This window comes from Zootoca vivipara, chromosome 11, assembly GCF_963506605.1.
Source record: "Zootoca vivipara chromosome 11, rZooViv1.1, whole genome shotgun sequence".
NCBI lineage: Eukaryota > Metazoa > Chordata > Lepidosauria > Squamata > Lacertidae > Zootoca > Zootoca vivipara.
The window spans coordinates 22308141-22324081 of record NC_083286.1 but is presented as its reverse complement, the minus strand read 5'-3'; the positions used below and the strand labels follow the sequence as shown (position 1 = coordinate 22324081).

Below are 15941 nucleotides of genomic sequence, written 5' to 3'. Positions count from 1 at the left end.
CCCCAATTTTTCTACCCATGAAGCAGATATAGAATAATGAATCTGCTCAATTCCAGAAGGTGCATTAACACTACATTTGCACACTGCTGGGCAAACTCGGGACAAGATATAGATGGGATAACTGTGCCCCTGAAGGATCAGGTGCGCAGCCTGGGAGTCATTTTGGACTCACAGCTGTCCATGGAGGCGCAGGTCAATTCTGTGTCTAGGGCAGCTGTTTATCAGCTCCATCTGGTACGCAGGCTGAGACCCTACCTGCCCGCTAGTCATCTCTCGCTTGGACTACTGCAATGCGCTCTATGTGGGGCTACCTTTGAAGGTGACCCGGAAACTACAACTAACCCAGAATGCGGCAGCTAGACTGGTGACTGGGAGCAGCTAAGACCACATAACACCGGTCCTGAAAGACCTACATTGGCTCCCAGTACGTTTCAGAGCACAATTCAAAGTGTTGGTGCTGACCTTTAAAGCCCTAAACGGCTTCGGTCCAGTATACCTGAAGGAACGTCTCCACCCCCATCGTTCTGCCCGGTCACTGAGGTCCAGCGCCGAGGGCCTTCTGGTGGTTCCCTCGCTACGAGAAGCCAAGTTACAGGGAACCAGGCAGAGGGCCTTCTCAGTAGTGGCACCCACCCTGTGGAATGCCCTCCCACCAGAGGTCAAAGAAAACAACAATTACCAGACCTTTAGAAGGCATCTCAAGGCAGCCCTGTTTAGGGAAGCTTTTAATGTTTGATGGATTTCTGTATTTTAATATTTTGTTGGAAGCCGCCCAGAGTGGCTGGGGGAACATGGCCAGATGGGCGGGGTAAAAATTATTATTATTATAGATGTGTTCAAAGTTTGTGGTATATTTGAAGAGGCCACTAGTATAAAGCTTTTACTTCCACTTCACCTTTATTCCTAAATTTGTTTGTGTGCTTCTTTTATGACTTCATTCTCTTTCTGTCATGTGGAGATAATGATTTACAAAGTGGTAAAGTGCTTCTGAAATATTAAGACAGCATTAACAGCAGTGAATATACCACTAAAGAAAAAGAAAAATGCAGCTTTGCTTTTAGCAGATGATGCTAATAGTCCAAAAGTCTGGGTCAAAATACTTATGTCACAAGATATAAAAAGTCTGGCTATCAAGAAATCTTACAAAAATTATGTTATTTCCAAAACTGCTGATCTTATGAGTAACTGCTGGGGCTCTTAGGGCTGGCAGCTCCACCAAAAAACAAACGAAACAAAAAACTCACCACTTTTTGGCACCAATAATTATGTCATAAAGTACATAGTGAAAAGTAGAAACGTCAGATGGTATAGTCTGGAATTTTCTTTCTTGGGGCCCACTCCCTTTGGCAAAGATCATAAAGGGGGCTATTGGGACCATTAATTACATAAGGAATGTGGGGAACTGGTACCATTTGGCAGATATCACCTTACTGCACTTTACATGGGGTCAGTCCTACGAGACCATTTAATTCTACGAGACCATTTAATTTTACGAGACCATAGTGATTTTCATTGTACAGGTATTCAGACATGTAGAAAATTTGAATTAAACTTTGCAGAAACTCTTACCTGTCTTCATCTTTGTTGGAGCTTGATAGATTTTTTCCAGAGTCTTCAAATTCATCCCAGAAAGCACTATCGTCCACTTTGCTTTTTTCTTGAAGTGCTATATTTTGCTTCCTTAGTTCACTTTTTAATTTCTTTTGAGCTCCTCCATAGTCTCTTGGATCAAAAAACATACTAGAATTGTTTTTCTCTTTGCTGTGTTTCAGGACACATTCTGTGTTACAGTGCTGGACATCCACATTCTCACTCCACCTTCTACTGCTGGTCTTTTCTTCCTCTTCATTTGAAAAAGAATGCTTCCTATCCAACTGGCTCACAGGATTTTGTTTTCTAACTTTGGGTCTTACGACCAGTTCTGATGAATTCTCTTGGTCTGTCTTCACAGTACTCAGTTCATTACAAATTCCTATTTGTGTCCTAATTGTAGGATCAGCTGTATTTTTTTGCTGTTCCATATCACTAAGGTTATTTTTTACTAGACGCTCATCTTCACTAGATGTTTTTACAAGTGTCTTATTTGGGTGAGCAGTATCCAATTCTAGGCTAGAATGTCTCTTGAAAGGCACTGGTCTTATGTCTTCAAAACTTTTGCTTGAAGCATTATGATTGAAATTAGACAGATGTGACTGCAGATCACTAAAGGAGTCCACTCCTTTCTCCAATTCAGAAAGCATACTATCCAGTGTCTCTTGAAATATTCCCGCTTTTTCTTTAGCTAATGAAAGATCATTTTGGTCATTCTCTTCCTCTCCATCACTGCTATCTGGTTCATAAGAGTCAATGTTTACAAAAGCAATTCCATTCTGTCCATTAAGGTTATTGTGCTCTCCACAAGTATCAGAATTCATATTGTTACCCACAGTTTGGCCATCGCCCCAAGTGTAACATGCTGGAGAAAATGGAGAAGCATCTGTGTTGACTGCTTGATTCAGTTCAGCTTGACCAACAGGATTTTCTGAAGCAACATTCGCTAACAATGGTACATCTGTCAAAGGAGAGCATACTTGGGCAAGTGGACTGGAACCTTTATATAAAAATGTAAAGAAAGCATATGTTGGAATGATAAAACCAATCAGGTTTTTTTTATCAACACACATAATAAAAATGGCATTTGTTGATGATACTCAACTGTGGCTGTTCTTCATTAGAATGTTAAAAAAAAGCGAACCGTAATATGTATATGAGACAATTTATGAAGATTTCATGGATGTTCATTGCTAAATTAAAATATATTTAGGTAATGCTGAAAAATCATGCTGTACAGTATTGTGTGTCAGAATGTGAAAGTCAGCATCTTGCAGTTCTGTTAACCATACCCTGACATTTTTATAGCTGCTGATATGCCACATATTAAGAACTTAGGGGACACCACAGAATGCTTGAACAGGCTGCAGAATTACTATGTATTACTTATCAGTATTTAATTACAGAAATTTTAAAGAATATCCCTGCACTAGAAACTGTATCAAACCTCCCAATATGGCCAGTTAAAGGAAATTCTTGTTCTATAACATCTTAAGAAGAGGAATGCAGTATTTTCTATCAATAGCTATTACTAAGATTAAACAAGTGCATATTTATTGTGTCTCAGTCAATGCCATTCCTTATGATACAATCTCCCAAGTCAAAGCCAAGTGCTTCATGGAACAATTTAATTAACGGCAGGTTCTGGAATGTCCTTCCTCTGTCTCTCCACCAGTATTTCTGTGATTTTGATAAAAGAATCTGAAAACATGGAAGGGCACATATTCTGCTAGCTTTAATAGGATGCTGTTTCACTTTATGTTGCCAAAGTTATTATTTTATTTTCATTTAAATGGTTTTATTGTGATTTATATTTAATATGTTTTAAGCAGCAGCATGAACATTTGGCTAAGAGGTTAGATGTAAACGTGTTAACTGATGATTTGGCATCTCCGATATTGTCAATACAATACAGTACTGTAATTGATGGGTTACAATATAGTAATGTAGTTGATGAGCATCTGCCTCGCATGCAGATTGCTCCAGGTTCAATCCCCGGGATCTCCAAGTAGGGCTGGTAAAGACTCCCTGCCTGCAATCATTTAGAGTCGCTGCCTGTCATCACTGAGAATACTAGGTAGATGGATCAATAGTCTGATTCAGTACCAGCCAGCTTCCCATGTTCCTACGGGTCTTACTTTGAGAAAACTGGATTCAAGTTATTCTTACATTTTTAGAACAGTTAAAATACTGCGAAGATTAGGTGAGGGGGGAGGAAGGGAGAGTTCTTCAAAATAGCAACAACCAACAACATTAAGATAATGAATCTAGAAGATGATTGTGCAGAAACTAACTGGATACAACAAATAAAGCAAAGCTGGAGAGAAAAATGAACAGAAGGCCACTTACATACTACCCAACATTACAAAGTATGGTATATAATTGCCTATATCCATGGACAATGAACACCTGAAACATGTCCATTTCTGTGCATTCTATTGTTTGCATGCATAATAAAACTAGAATTCCAATAATGATCCATCTATGAACCACTGTCATACAAACCACTTTTAGTATTCCCTCAAAAGAGAATTATGCAAATTTGGGGCCATGGCTCAGGTTTTGACCGCAGTTTAATAATTTATTATCGTTATGATGAGCTTCAAATACACTTGTAAGAAAAAAGTTGTATCAATATTGCCAATTTCACTATTGCCTAGCCTTCTATTCAACTGACTTGTACCAACAGCTTGTTATTATTTCAAAGGCTTTCCCTAAAGAAAAATACTTTCAGGTTGTAATTATTTGACACGCACACAAATAATTTTCTTTTTGAACATCATCTAGTTCTAATCCTTCACATTCTCCATCGTGTTGGCTCAAATTTCTTTCTTGGCTCGTCAGAGATGGTCTAAAATTGACATAGGCATGCCTTCTTCCATATCTTCTGCCTGTAATAGTCTGATACCCTCCTGCTGGTTTTGGCCATGTGGGCTTTCCAGCTTCCTGACCCATTTCTGAAAGAGAAAGAGAGGAGGAGGGAAGCAATTCTAAACACATTAGAAAATATTTTTTAATAAAAAACTCATTTTTTAATCATGGTATAAACAAATGCTACATGCAAAACTACAGTTTAGGTGCTCATGCTGCTAGCAATACAGGTATGTACTATATGTCAATTGTCATGCTACTGTACTTTACTTTTCAAAATATTGCATAAAACCTAAAAATAGGACAGCTGCATAAGCACAAAGAACAAACTAGCATGCTTTTTTTGTCTAACAGCTTCCAATTTAGAAAATAGCTGGCATGTTAGCCCAGCTGAATCGATGCACCTGACTCTCTTAAACTTTAGCAGCGTCCTCTAATAAATCACATTTCTCTAGCATTTTTTAACATTAGGAAATATCACACAATCAATCCAACCCATTCCAAAACTGCTCCTTATACAGTATCTCCCTTTTAGTTTTGTCTTCAGTTTCACAGCTTGTTTTATGCTGCTACTTCTCTCACTGGGATTCAAACAGTACCCAAAAGAGTTTCTTAAGTTGTTGGAAGAAACCTACAAATATGCAAGGGACATGCAAGGGACTATTCCCATTTCCAGAACTTTTCTTTTCTTTAATTGGGCTACTTCTGGATGGTGACCTTTAATACACAGGTTGCTCACTACATCCCTTGTTATATTTTATGCTTGAATTCTAGTTAAATATATAATCCTTCTACAATATGCTTGCATTGCGATTCCAAATAATTGACTCTCTCCCTTTTCCTTACAGTCACAACTATGATCTAGTCTGCTCCACTTCTGGTTTATTACTACCTTATAGGCACTGAAACTACAAATCACTGCAATCTCTGATTTTTATACAAGAGAAGCAAAAGAGGATGAGTAAGGCAAATGAGGGTTCCACAAGAAGAAATAATGGAACTAGCAGCATGGAATGCAAGCAGCATGCGCAAACACTGCTTGTTCAACCTGATGGCAGGAGAGTGCAAAATTACAAGATGGATTACATGAACTCACATTATGAATGGGAAACTCACGTTACAATAGAAACAAATTAATGTCTGCTGCAGTGCTGGCAGGTTCTCATTTTCTGTCTGTTCTTTATTGAAGTTCAGATAGGAGGCAATGGCAATCAAGCAGATTTTAAAGCGTGGATCATGCAAAGAATGGACACGCGAAATGCCTTGCGCAATCAGATCAAAGCCCAAAGAGCCCAACATTGTGCATCCAACAGAGGCTGAACTGTTTCTGGAAGCTGATGGTGATAGCCATTCTATTTCTCTTTCAGTAACTGATACTCAGAGGTACACTGCCCCGGGCACAGAGATTTCAATAAGCTAATAGCTGCTGACATACCTGTGCCTCATGAATTTGAGTCTTTAACTCATTTAAGCTAGTGGCCCTCTATATACTTTACACCAATGAACATCACAAGATAAAAGATGTACTGAAGAAAATGAAAAGTCTATTCACTGCGCCTATGGTACATTTGCCTTGTATCTTAATATTTATAATTTTCTAAGCTCCAAAATGCAATTAAGTGCTGTATAGTTTTGTTCATAAAGAGCTTAAAATAAGGTCCTGCCTTAAGGCTTCTGGATCTTCTGCTACTCCTCTCAGTGTGTCTGTATAAAATATAGATATTTTCCGTTTTTATTTGCATTCACTAGACCAGGCATCCCCAAACTTCGGCCGCCTCCAGATGTTTTGGACTACAATTCCCATCTTCCCCGACCACTGGTCCTGTTAGCTAGGGATCATGGGAGTTGTAGGCCAAAACATCTGGAGGGCCGCAGTTTGGGAATGCCTGCACTAGACTATGCTGCAGTAAAGTTATCCCTTGCAATCTGTATGCATCTGTCACCTTCTAAGATGAAGCAAAAATAATAGTAATAATTTTAGAATAGTTGCTTAAAAAGCAAACAAGAATAACCAACATCAAGCAGGCAAGGAAGGACACAGAGAAACTACGTGAACTACTTCCAAGTCATGCACCCTAACTAGTAGTGATTCTATTAATATAAATCTTTAATTAGAGTTGAATAAATGAGTTCTAATCATTTATTCAGATGAGCTATGGAAGTTTGCCTTCAAACCAGAATAAGAAACCACAGTCTGAAGTGGGTTTGTGAATTCTGGTTTGTAGGAAAACATTCATTGGCAATAATCACAGCTTTCCTTATTCAGATCTCATGTGGCAAGAAGTAGTTACCTACAAAACACGATGCGGAGGAAAAAATGCCATGATGAGAGGAAGGAGTGTGCAAGCCGACAAAGTGACTGTTTTTGACACTGAAACTGGTCTTTGTTTATGGAAACTCATTTGTAAAAATGTCTTACAAATTAAAACTTCATTTTCTCTGCTCTTCCAGACCTATTCTAGTAGATATCTACTTCCAACAATTATAATACCTACTGCAATTCAGCAGGGTCTTGTTAGAAAAGACTTCAATATGATCCATATTCTCCTAGTAGTTTTCTTCCCGCCATCTCCTCAGTCCATCAGATCTATCATTTTATTTGTCCATGAAACCTGTGTGATACCAATCACATGATTTTAATTGGTATATTTTAAACAAAGGCGAAGTTTGTCTATAATAGTTATGCTCAGTAAAAAAAAAGCTGTATGTATTCTATCATTAGGTTTGCACATTTATTTCATTTACAGCTACTGATTTCCCAAGTGATCTAAAGAAGGTGACTCAATAATATTATCTTACAAAAACACTTTTTCAAAATCTGTTTTGATGTCCCTACATGCAATCTTTTATATTTATAATTATAAAAGTATTAATTCTCTGTGCATTAACTACATCACTTTTTAAAGAATACAGTAACTTCTGTTGCAAATAGCAATTTCAGTGTGCGAGGGGTCCTTTTACAAGGCAGAGTATAACTTATAAATGCTAGAGAGAAACTTTATGGTAGTGCTAATGAAACAAGCCCATTTCAAAATGCTTCTTCTAATGCATCTTCCTATTCAGCTTTGGATTATATACCGTTCATCATCAAGGAATGACTCAAACAATTCAGTTATTCACATTATTATTCAAGCAATATTGAGCAATAAAATAGAATTAGAAACAAACAGTAAAGCCCTAATTTAGGCCATCAAAAACTACCGCTTGCTGGGCAGCAAGTATTTAAGATGACAAAAACACAGCAGAGACTTTGCTTTCCTAGATACAGTATAACTTTTCAGGACATACAGATTGAAGCAGCTGTGATCTATAAAGATGCATTTGCCTACACAATAAAAGCATGTAATCTAGCCAAAGCAGAACAAATTCCTTATCTTGATGGTCTGAGTTAGAATGGAGATTCTGCTGTCATCTAACCATCCTACATACAATATTTCCTGGTCAAAATGGTTGTAGAGTTCTTACTCTGAATAATTTGGCATATGTGCATCAAAGGCCAGGATAACAAGTTCAGGATTTCCTATCTTTTAACAATCTGGGATCTATCCAAAATGCTTAGCTGATAAATAGTAGGTAATATACTACATTAAATATATTTTCCCGGCTCAGAAATACATCCTCCAGGGAATGGAAATGAGATTGCTGTTATTACAGTTTGGCCACTGCCTTCTAAATGATCTTTTGTCACTGCTATAGTACGGTATAGTTTGCTAAAGAAATTGTCTTCTGTGTGGACAATCTGTCTATTCTACATGGAAATTGTTCTGGCAAATTCTTTGCCTGAAAATTGAGGAACTGCTCATTTTCTTGCCAATGATACACCAGCTGCTTTGCATATAAAATTGCTTAGATTCAGCTCCCTTGGAAGTTGCTAGTGTGAATGGAATCAGCATTCCAGATAAGGTCTGTTATGACTTCAACTGGATAGAAGACTGCATGTTGAGATTCCTGCACTGCAGGGGGTTGAACTAGATGACCCTTGGGGTCCCTTCCAACTGTACAATTCTATGATTGGAAGCAACCACTGACACACTAGATTCAGAATTTCTACTCAGCAGTCAGCAGACTGCACTTTGCTATTGCTTCATTCACAGAATGCAGTGTACAAGTTGCCCTCCTATCTGCAGTACTCTAGATCAGCTAGACCATTGTTTCTGAAACTGATGTGGTGGACCAGCAATCCTTCCCCCACCCAACTGTACCAGGGCCCAAAGCATATATGGTCCCGATAGCATCCCACCCAACCTAGACTGTGGTAGAACTGTTGCGGACCAGCAGCCAATGACTTGTGGACCAGCACCAGTGGACCACCAATTTGAGTAGCAATGCTCTAAACTAGCTGTTGTTGATTTCCATCTTCTTCTTTTGTAATAAATAAATAAATGTCCTTCCACTTTGGGCACATCTAGATGCAAGCATTTTTAACCACTATCTATTTGGTATTCATTTATTTAACATTCATATCATATATCACAAAGAGATAGCACTTGCGACCTTGCTTGCTTTATCTGCCTTGAAATGGGCAAAGCAAATCACCCCCTAGTGACCCTCTTGGATCTTTCAATGACTTTCAGTATTGTTGATCATGACATGTTGGTGACATTGATTCAGATGCATTCTGGGCAAGGAGGTTCTGGAACAGGAGAAAGGGTAGCTAATCAGCTTTTCAATACATCTAAGAGGCTACTGACAGAGATCATAGGAAGGCACGGGGCTTGATGCCATCCTATACTGATGGTACAGTGTGCTCATACTTTCCTCATGACTAAGGTCTTTAGTACTGGTATTCATGTGGTGCCTGTTCATAGTAAGAGACTGAATGCAGCAGAGCCACTAAAGAATGACACAAATAATTCTGATCAACTTCTTTGTCAACCATTCTAGCAGCCAGCTGAGATGTGAGGGTTTTTGGAGATGAGTATATGTAGCAATCCCCAACTTTCAATCAATGAATGACATTGAATCCCAACACAGTGCACAGCACAGCATCATGTCAAGAGTTACATACTTTACCTTCCTGTGCCAGCAGCCTTTTCAAAAACCATTATCCCTATGGAGGATACACTACAGTGGTGCCTCAACTTACAAATTTAATCCGTTCCGAAGGCACCTTCATAGGTCGAAAAAATTGTAAGTCAGAAAAACCCTATCTAAAACCGCCGCGGTTTCCGTTCGGATGTCGAGAAATTCGTAAGCGTGCGGCCATTTGCCCCATTCGTAAGTCGAAAAATTTGGTTGTTGAGTCGTTCGTAAGTCGAGGTACCACTGTACAGGCTTTCATCAACGGTCTCTGGAAATCTATACATATATGAATGCCACTAGCAACAGATTTGTGGACCTTTAATGAAGCCAAATTCAAACAAAACCAAAATAACAGGCCACCAGGACTTGTGATCTAAGGCAAACAGAATATCATTAACAGACATTTGGCCACAAACATTTAAATCTTTGGGTGCTCAGTTATTCATTACGTACTGCTGAACCCCTTTGGTGGTGCATGTAAACTACCGTAACTGTAGAATCTGTGTATTCAACTATCAAAGAAAATCCATCAGACTGAAAAAGATTATCTGTTCCTGCAGTTTCCTATTCCAATGTGAGTTTGCAGTAGAGATTCTGACAGCACAAAATATCAGCTGCCCTATGCTGCTTTGGGGGATTATCCCTGCAATGAAAGTGCTTTCTCTGAGATCACACCAGTATCTGTCATACAATCCTTCTCTAATGCCAAGTGGAAAACACTGTGATGAAAATATTTCCCATAAATCTCAAGTCCAGTGCCCCTTCCAACCCTTAACAAAAGTCTTTCTACAAGGTTCTCTGTTTCTCAGAGCCTATTGAGAAGGAATGCAGTTGAGCCAGTATGACTTGTTCTTCATCTATTACAAAGACAGGTAGTCTGTGGTTCACTGGATACTGGAGCACAAACCAATATTTAATGAACATTTGGAGCCTCATGATCAGTAATGTGGGTTTTCTGGAAAATTTTGAATCAGAAAACTTATCAGAAAATTTGGAAAGGACTCCTCTTTGAATCTGGAGAGCTGCTGCCAAATAGCATTGAGCTAGGGCTTCCTCAAACTGCGGCCCTCCAGATGTTTTTGGCCTACAACTCCCATGATCCCTAGCTAGCAGGACCAGTGGTCAGGGATTGACAGGAATTGTAGTCTCAAAACATCTGGAGGGCCGAGTTTGAGGAAGCCTGAGCTAGATGGACCAAAAGTCTGCCTTCCTAGAAGCAAACTATGTTCCTATTAGGAAAAGGGTTGTAGGTTTTTTTAAGGTAGATCTCAGAATACTGGAACACCCCATTTTTGCTTTATTAAACCTATAACAATTTAGTAATATTTCCTTTTTCCATTTTTTCCTCCGAGCTTGTCACCTTCTTCTTCTTCTTTTAAATAGGCAGGTAGGTCCTTCTTCATCCACTGCTTCAGTCCTCAACTAACATTGAGGACTTGATATCCTTGACTTCCTCTTGTTTTGCCCCACTGCTGAGACAGTTACTGCTTGTGGCAGCCATCTTCCTCCTTTCTACCCTTCCTCTGGCACACCTTTCATTCTAGAGGTAGTCCCCTAGGAAAACTGCAAGGTGCTAGAAATGGCAGACTCAATGGCTCTATCACTCTCAAAGCGCTGGCAGTGGCCAAAACAGGTTTTTTCCTACGAGTGGCTACTGACGTACTACACAGGTGGCACTACTGACCCCGAACACAATGGAAGGTGCTAATATTTATCCACAGAACCTTACACCAAGTGATCTTAGTCTGATCAAGAATGTCCTCAACAATATAATGTGCATGCCATGATCAGGCATCAATAATATAGAAGTATTCTCAGTGGTAACTATGGAATTCTTTTTCTAGAGCATCTTTCAAAAATATTGCAAGACCTTTCTGAGTTGGTCGATAGGTTAATGACATTTGGAAGGTGTAGCGGAAGATGTGGAGACTTATTAAACAAGTCACCATGAACTGCAAGTTTTTTTAAAATAATAAAACACTGAATATTACATGAACATTTTTTTTATTAGAGCAAGTTCGCCCCCAAAGTCAGTTTCCCCTTATTCTTCTAAGGATCATCTAAAGGAGAGTTATGCAGTGACTACCTCACCTTTTCCACAACTATCTCTATAACTTATTTGCAGAAATAACAGAGTAAGTTATCCATGCATGACAGTCCAAAATTTATGATTATGATTGGCTTAGAAAGTCTCACAACAAATTTGTGATTGTTTGTAATTCATTTTAAACTAACTAAACATGCAGATTAAATATGGAGCCATTTCATAATTCACAGTTGCCAAAAGTGAAATGCTGCAGAAAGCATACACCTTACAAATACTCCAACAATTTTTGGACTAGTGGCACTACTGAGATATTCAGATTCCAGGAGTTTGGGATTTAGAACTACAACACTTCAACTTTTTATGTAATATTAAGGAAATCATCTTCAAACAGACAACAAACATTTTAATTAATGCCAGCGGCACTCTGCAGTTAAATAAAAAATAGTGTTGTTGTGTGCAGTGATATAACTTAAGTAATTATCTCTAAAGTGCATACTTGATGTATCACAGTTTAGGATTACAACAAAAATGATAGGAACAGAAGCACCTAAAGCATGTTCAAAGGTCTTGCATGGTTAGTTTTCTTAACCTTACAATACATGTTTTATTGATTTAGGTTGTCTTGTAAAGCCTGGAACAAGCAACATGTTCCACATCTCTTAGCCAGGCTGCTCTCCCGCATCTCCTCTCCTATGGAAATTATTCCATTTCCACTTTTGTTAATGACTCAGTTAAATTAAACATGCAAACCTGGAGGCAAACTTTGGTTTGACACTAACCACACTATGTGTTAACATGGGTGCAGATATAATAGTTATCTCCAAAAAGGGTAGGAAATTAAACCAGGGGTTTCTAAATGTGGTGGCTAACCTGTGACCCTCCAGATGTTGCTCCCATACATCATTAACCATGCTGCCTGGGGCTGGTGGTATCCAATAACATCTGGAGGACGGCACGTTAGCTATCCCTGCTCTAAACTGTGATCCTGAGATTAGGAATTTTACATCTGCATCAGGCCTTGGTTATAAACAAATTATCAAGGCCAGCACAAGTGAGTCTACTTTCACCATAGCTTTCAATGAATACTCATGAAAGCCAAATGCACAAGCTCTGTAAGAACCTTGAGTTCACACATGGCCTCCACTTGAATTCTCCTTTAACTGTTACAATGGAGGCACAAGTCACTTACACATCTGTTTTTCAGAAGTTCATGCAATACAAAAAGAGATAAATTTGAAGCTGGGAATTTGAAGGTCGTGCTTTATGCCCATCTCCAATAGATTAAAGTAGCTTGTCATGCATGTTATCTCAGATATGGCTATCATCTTCCAAAAACATTCAAGTCAGAAAAGAATGGGATTCATTGTTTATTATGACTGCATTAAGTGTGACACAAAGTAGTATGTTCACAATTTTCACAAGGAACCAGATCAAAATTTCTTAATTGGAAAGTCTTATCAAGCACATTTTTTGAACTTATGGTATATTTTCTGAAATCAACTAATCTTACTACCAATCAACTGGAAACCAGATTGCAATCTTTTACCACTGGAGCATTCTAAGCTGATCAGCAACTACTACCGGTAAATCAGGAATTGGAAACGTGCACCCCATAGCCCAAATGTGACCCGAAAAACCTCTCTATCCAGCCTTCAGGATTCTTCCACACACACCCCCAATCCATGTCTCTAACCAACCCTGCTCTATGCTTTTGTCAAGTGACCCCTTGAAGGCTGCCCATCAGGCAATGCTTTGGGACCATGCTAATGATGAAAAAAGTAATATATATATATATATATATATATATATATATATATATATATATATATATATATATATGAAAATGCAGACTTCAATATTAAAGTTTCTCCACCCATGCATTACCAAATTGCAAATCAAATCAGTTAAATTATCCAGTGTACATTTAATTTCTTAAGTTAAAAGCACTGCACTTAGAAATTTTCCTACTCCTTTTTATATACTTTTTTGCTTGTATCAACGTGTAACATCTTGAAAAGTAGGTTTAAGCTTGCCTTTTCCCCTCTCTTTTTATTTAACGAAGGGGCATAAAACTAATTATCTGAGTTAGAAATATAAAGATCTAAATAGCCTCAGCAACCTTTTTCAGCTGTTGGCCGGTCCACCGTCCCTCAGACCATGTAGTGGGCAGGACTATAATTTGAAGGGGGGAAATGAACGAATTCCTATGCCCCACAAATAACCCAGAGATGCATTTTAAATAAAAGCACACATTCTACTCATGTAAAAACACCAGGCAGGCCCTACAAATAACCCAGAAATGCATTTTAAATAAAAGGACACATTCTACTCATGTAAAATCACGCTGATTCCCAGACCGTCCATGGGCCTGATTGAGAAGGCAATTGGGCCGCATCTGGCCCATCGGCCTTAGGTTGCCTACCCCTGGTTTAGCATGTATACACAGTATTGTAACTACAGGCAGACAGACCGAAGGAGGAAACAACATGGGAATGAAAGAATGAAGTATCAAAGGTGTACTAGGCACTATTTTGAGTTGTAGCACTCTTCTGGGGGAGCAAGAAGACCAAACGAAATGCAAGACAAATGTATGTACAACTTCTTTAGGAGCAATTGAACCAGTCATAGCAACCATCAGCTAAAATAATATTGCATGCTATCTGCTCAAGCATGCAATTTTACTGGAACCCCCCCCCCCAAAAAAAAAATAGCATTCTGTTGCTTTTAATAGTTTGTTTCTGGCCAGCTCACTTCTGGTGTTGGAAAACTGCTTAAAGCAGCAAAAGTGCTTTAGGGGCAGATGAGGTTGCTCCCCTACTCCTTTTTATATAATCAGCATATGCTTGCAAACTCCCCCTCTCTCACACGATTTATATAGGGCAGAGGCATAAAGACCATTCCATCTCATTTGCTTCTCCGTTGCCTCCAAATTAGAATCCTATGTAAAAACGCACTGGCCGTTACCTAGTACTTCTGGAGGCACTCTTGGAAAGAAAAAAACCACCTCTCTCTCTTGATTTTACATAAGCCCCAGATGTGCATACAATACGAAAACACGTGCAGAAGATGGCAAATTAAGAACCCGCATTGTATTTCTCCGGGCCTCTAAAGAAGAGAGCCGAATAATTTCATCTTGTTCCCAACTCAAATCTCGGTGCAAACCGTCTCTCTGCCCCATTCCCAAATCAAACCCACGTGGGGAGGAGGAACGTGGGTGGGGCGGGGCGAGGGAAAGAAGCTTTGCATCACACGCCCGCGGCAAACCTCGCACGGGCCAAAAGAAATGCAGGCCTGTCAAAAAGGCAGCCAACCCTGAAACCCCTCGCTGCACCACTCTCGCGCGACTTACGCGCGTGCGCCCCCCCCCCCCGCGCTAAGAAGCATGCTCACATCTCACTGTATATACACACAAGGTACAGTATACGTAACCATTCGGTATGTTTGTGTGTGTGTACGTATACTGTATATATACGTATATATATATACACACACACCCGCACCACGTAACTCTGCGCATCACAAAGCTCCCACCCCCCACCCCCAGAATTGGGCACCGCGCAACCACCGAAGCCCCGTCGCAGCCCTGTCAGGCCCATTCGCACCCCACGCCTCAGAGTACCCAACCACTGCGGTTCCCCCTGGAAAGCACCGTCCTCTCAGCCGGGTCTCGGGAAGAACCGACCCCGGGCGGAGACCGCCGAGGGGGAGAGAGAAGCGAGAGGGGGGAGGGGCGGCCGGTTCGGCCTCCTTCCCCTCCCCCCATCCCAGGCCTCCGCTCTGAGGAGAACCGCGAAGGGGCGGGGAACCAGACAAGCTCCCGCCCGCCTCCCCCCGCCAGGGCCCGCAGTGGCGAGCCCCGGAGCCCACCCAGCCACAGGCCCTCCAGAATCCGGACGCGAGAACTCACCGCCTCCCCTTAAGCCAAAGGGCGACAGGGCGGCGGCGGCGGCGGCGGCGGCAGTCGAGACGCACCACCTCGGGACGGAAAGCCAGCCCGGCCAATCCCGCCCGGCAAGCCCCGCACGCGCCGGCCAATCCCGCCTCCCACCTCTCGGGAGGAAGCCAATCGGTGAGGGGAAATGAAGGCGGAGGTTTTGGAAGGGCCCGCCCACTGCTCTCCCTCCTTGAGGGCTGGAGTTTTGCGGGCGTCTGTCAGGAGCTCCCTCGCACGGGTTTCGGCCGAGGAGGCTCCCAGGCAGGGTCTCCGGGCGGTGTTACGCAGCTCCGCACCACAAAGTCGCAGTAAAGTTGTCCTTGCGGAGCTATGAGGGTATATAAGCTCCTGGCAACGGGGCTTTGCCTTGTTCTTGAGCACCACACAAGTAGAACACGATGCAAAGCCTTACCCTTGAGTTGGTACATCAGCCAGGACCATGCATTGAAGGGATAGTCTGGACAAAGGTATCCAAGC

At 40.7% G+C, this 15941-nt stretch overlaps 1 protein-coding gene across 2 annotated transcripts in view; it reads right to left on the bottom strand.

Annotated features, from left to right (window-relative positions):
* The window catches only part of PJA2 (praja ring finger ubiquitin ligase 2), a 38018-nt gene extending 22467 nt beyond the window's left edge, over positions 1-15551 (bottom strand). The window contains exons 1-4 of one of the 2 annotated variants that reach the window (XM_035099741.2): positions 15438-15551; positions 6957-7073; positions 4347-4547; positions 1570-2590 (exon numbers count right to left, since the gene is read on the bottom strand). In XM_035099741.2, the coding sequence (XP_034955632.2) occupies positions 1570-2590; positions 4347-4547; positions 6957-7002 (1268 nt within the window). In that variant the 5' untranslated portion in view covers positions 7003-7073; positions 15438-15551. The remainder of the gene's footprint in view (positions 1-1569; positions 2591-4346; positions 4548-6956; positions 7074-15437) is intronic. The other variant, XM_035099742.2, reaches the window with a different exon arrangement.
* Positions 15552-15941: the final 390 nt, after the last annotated feature.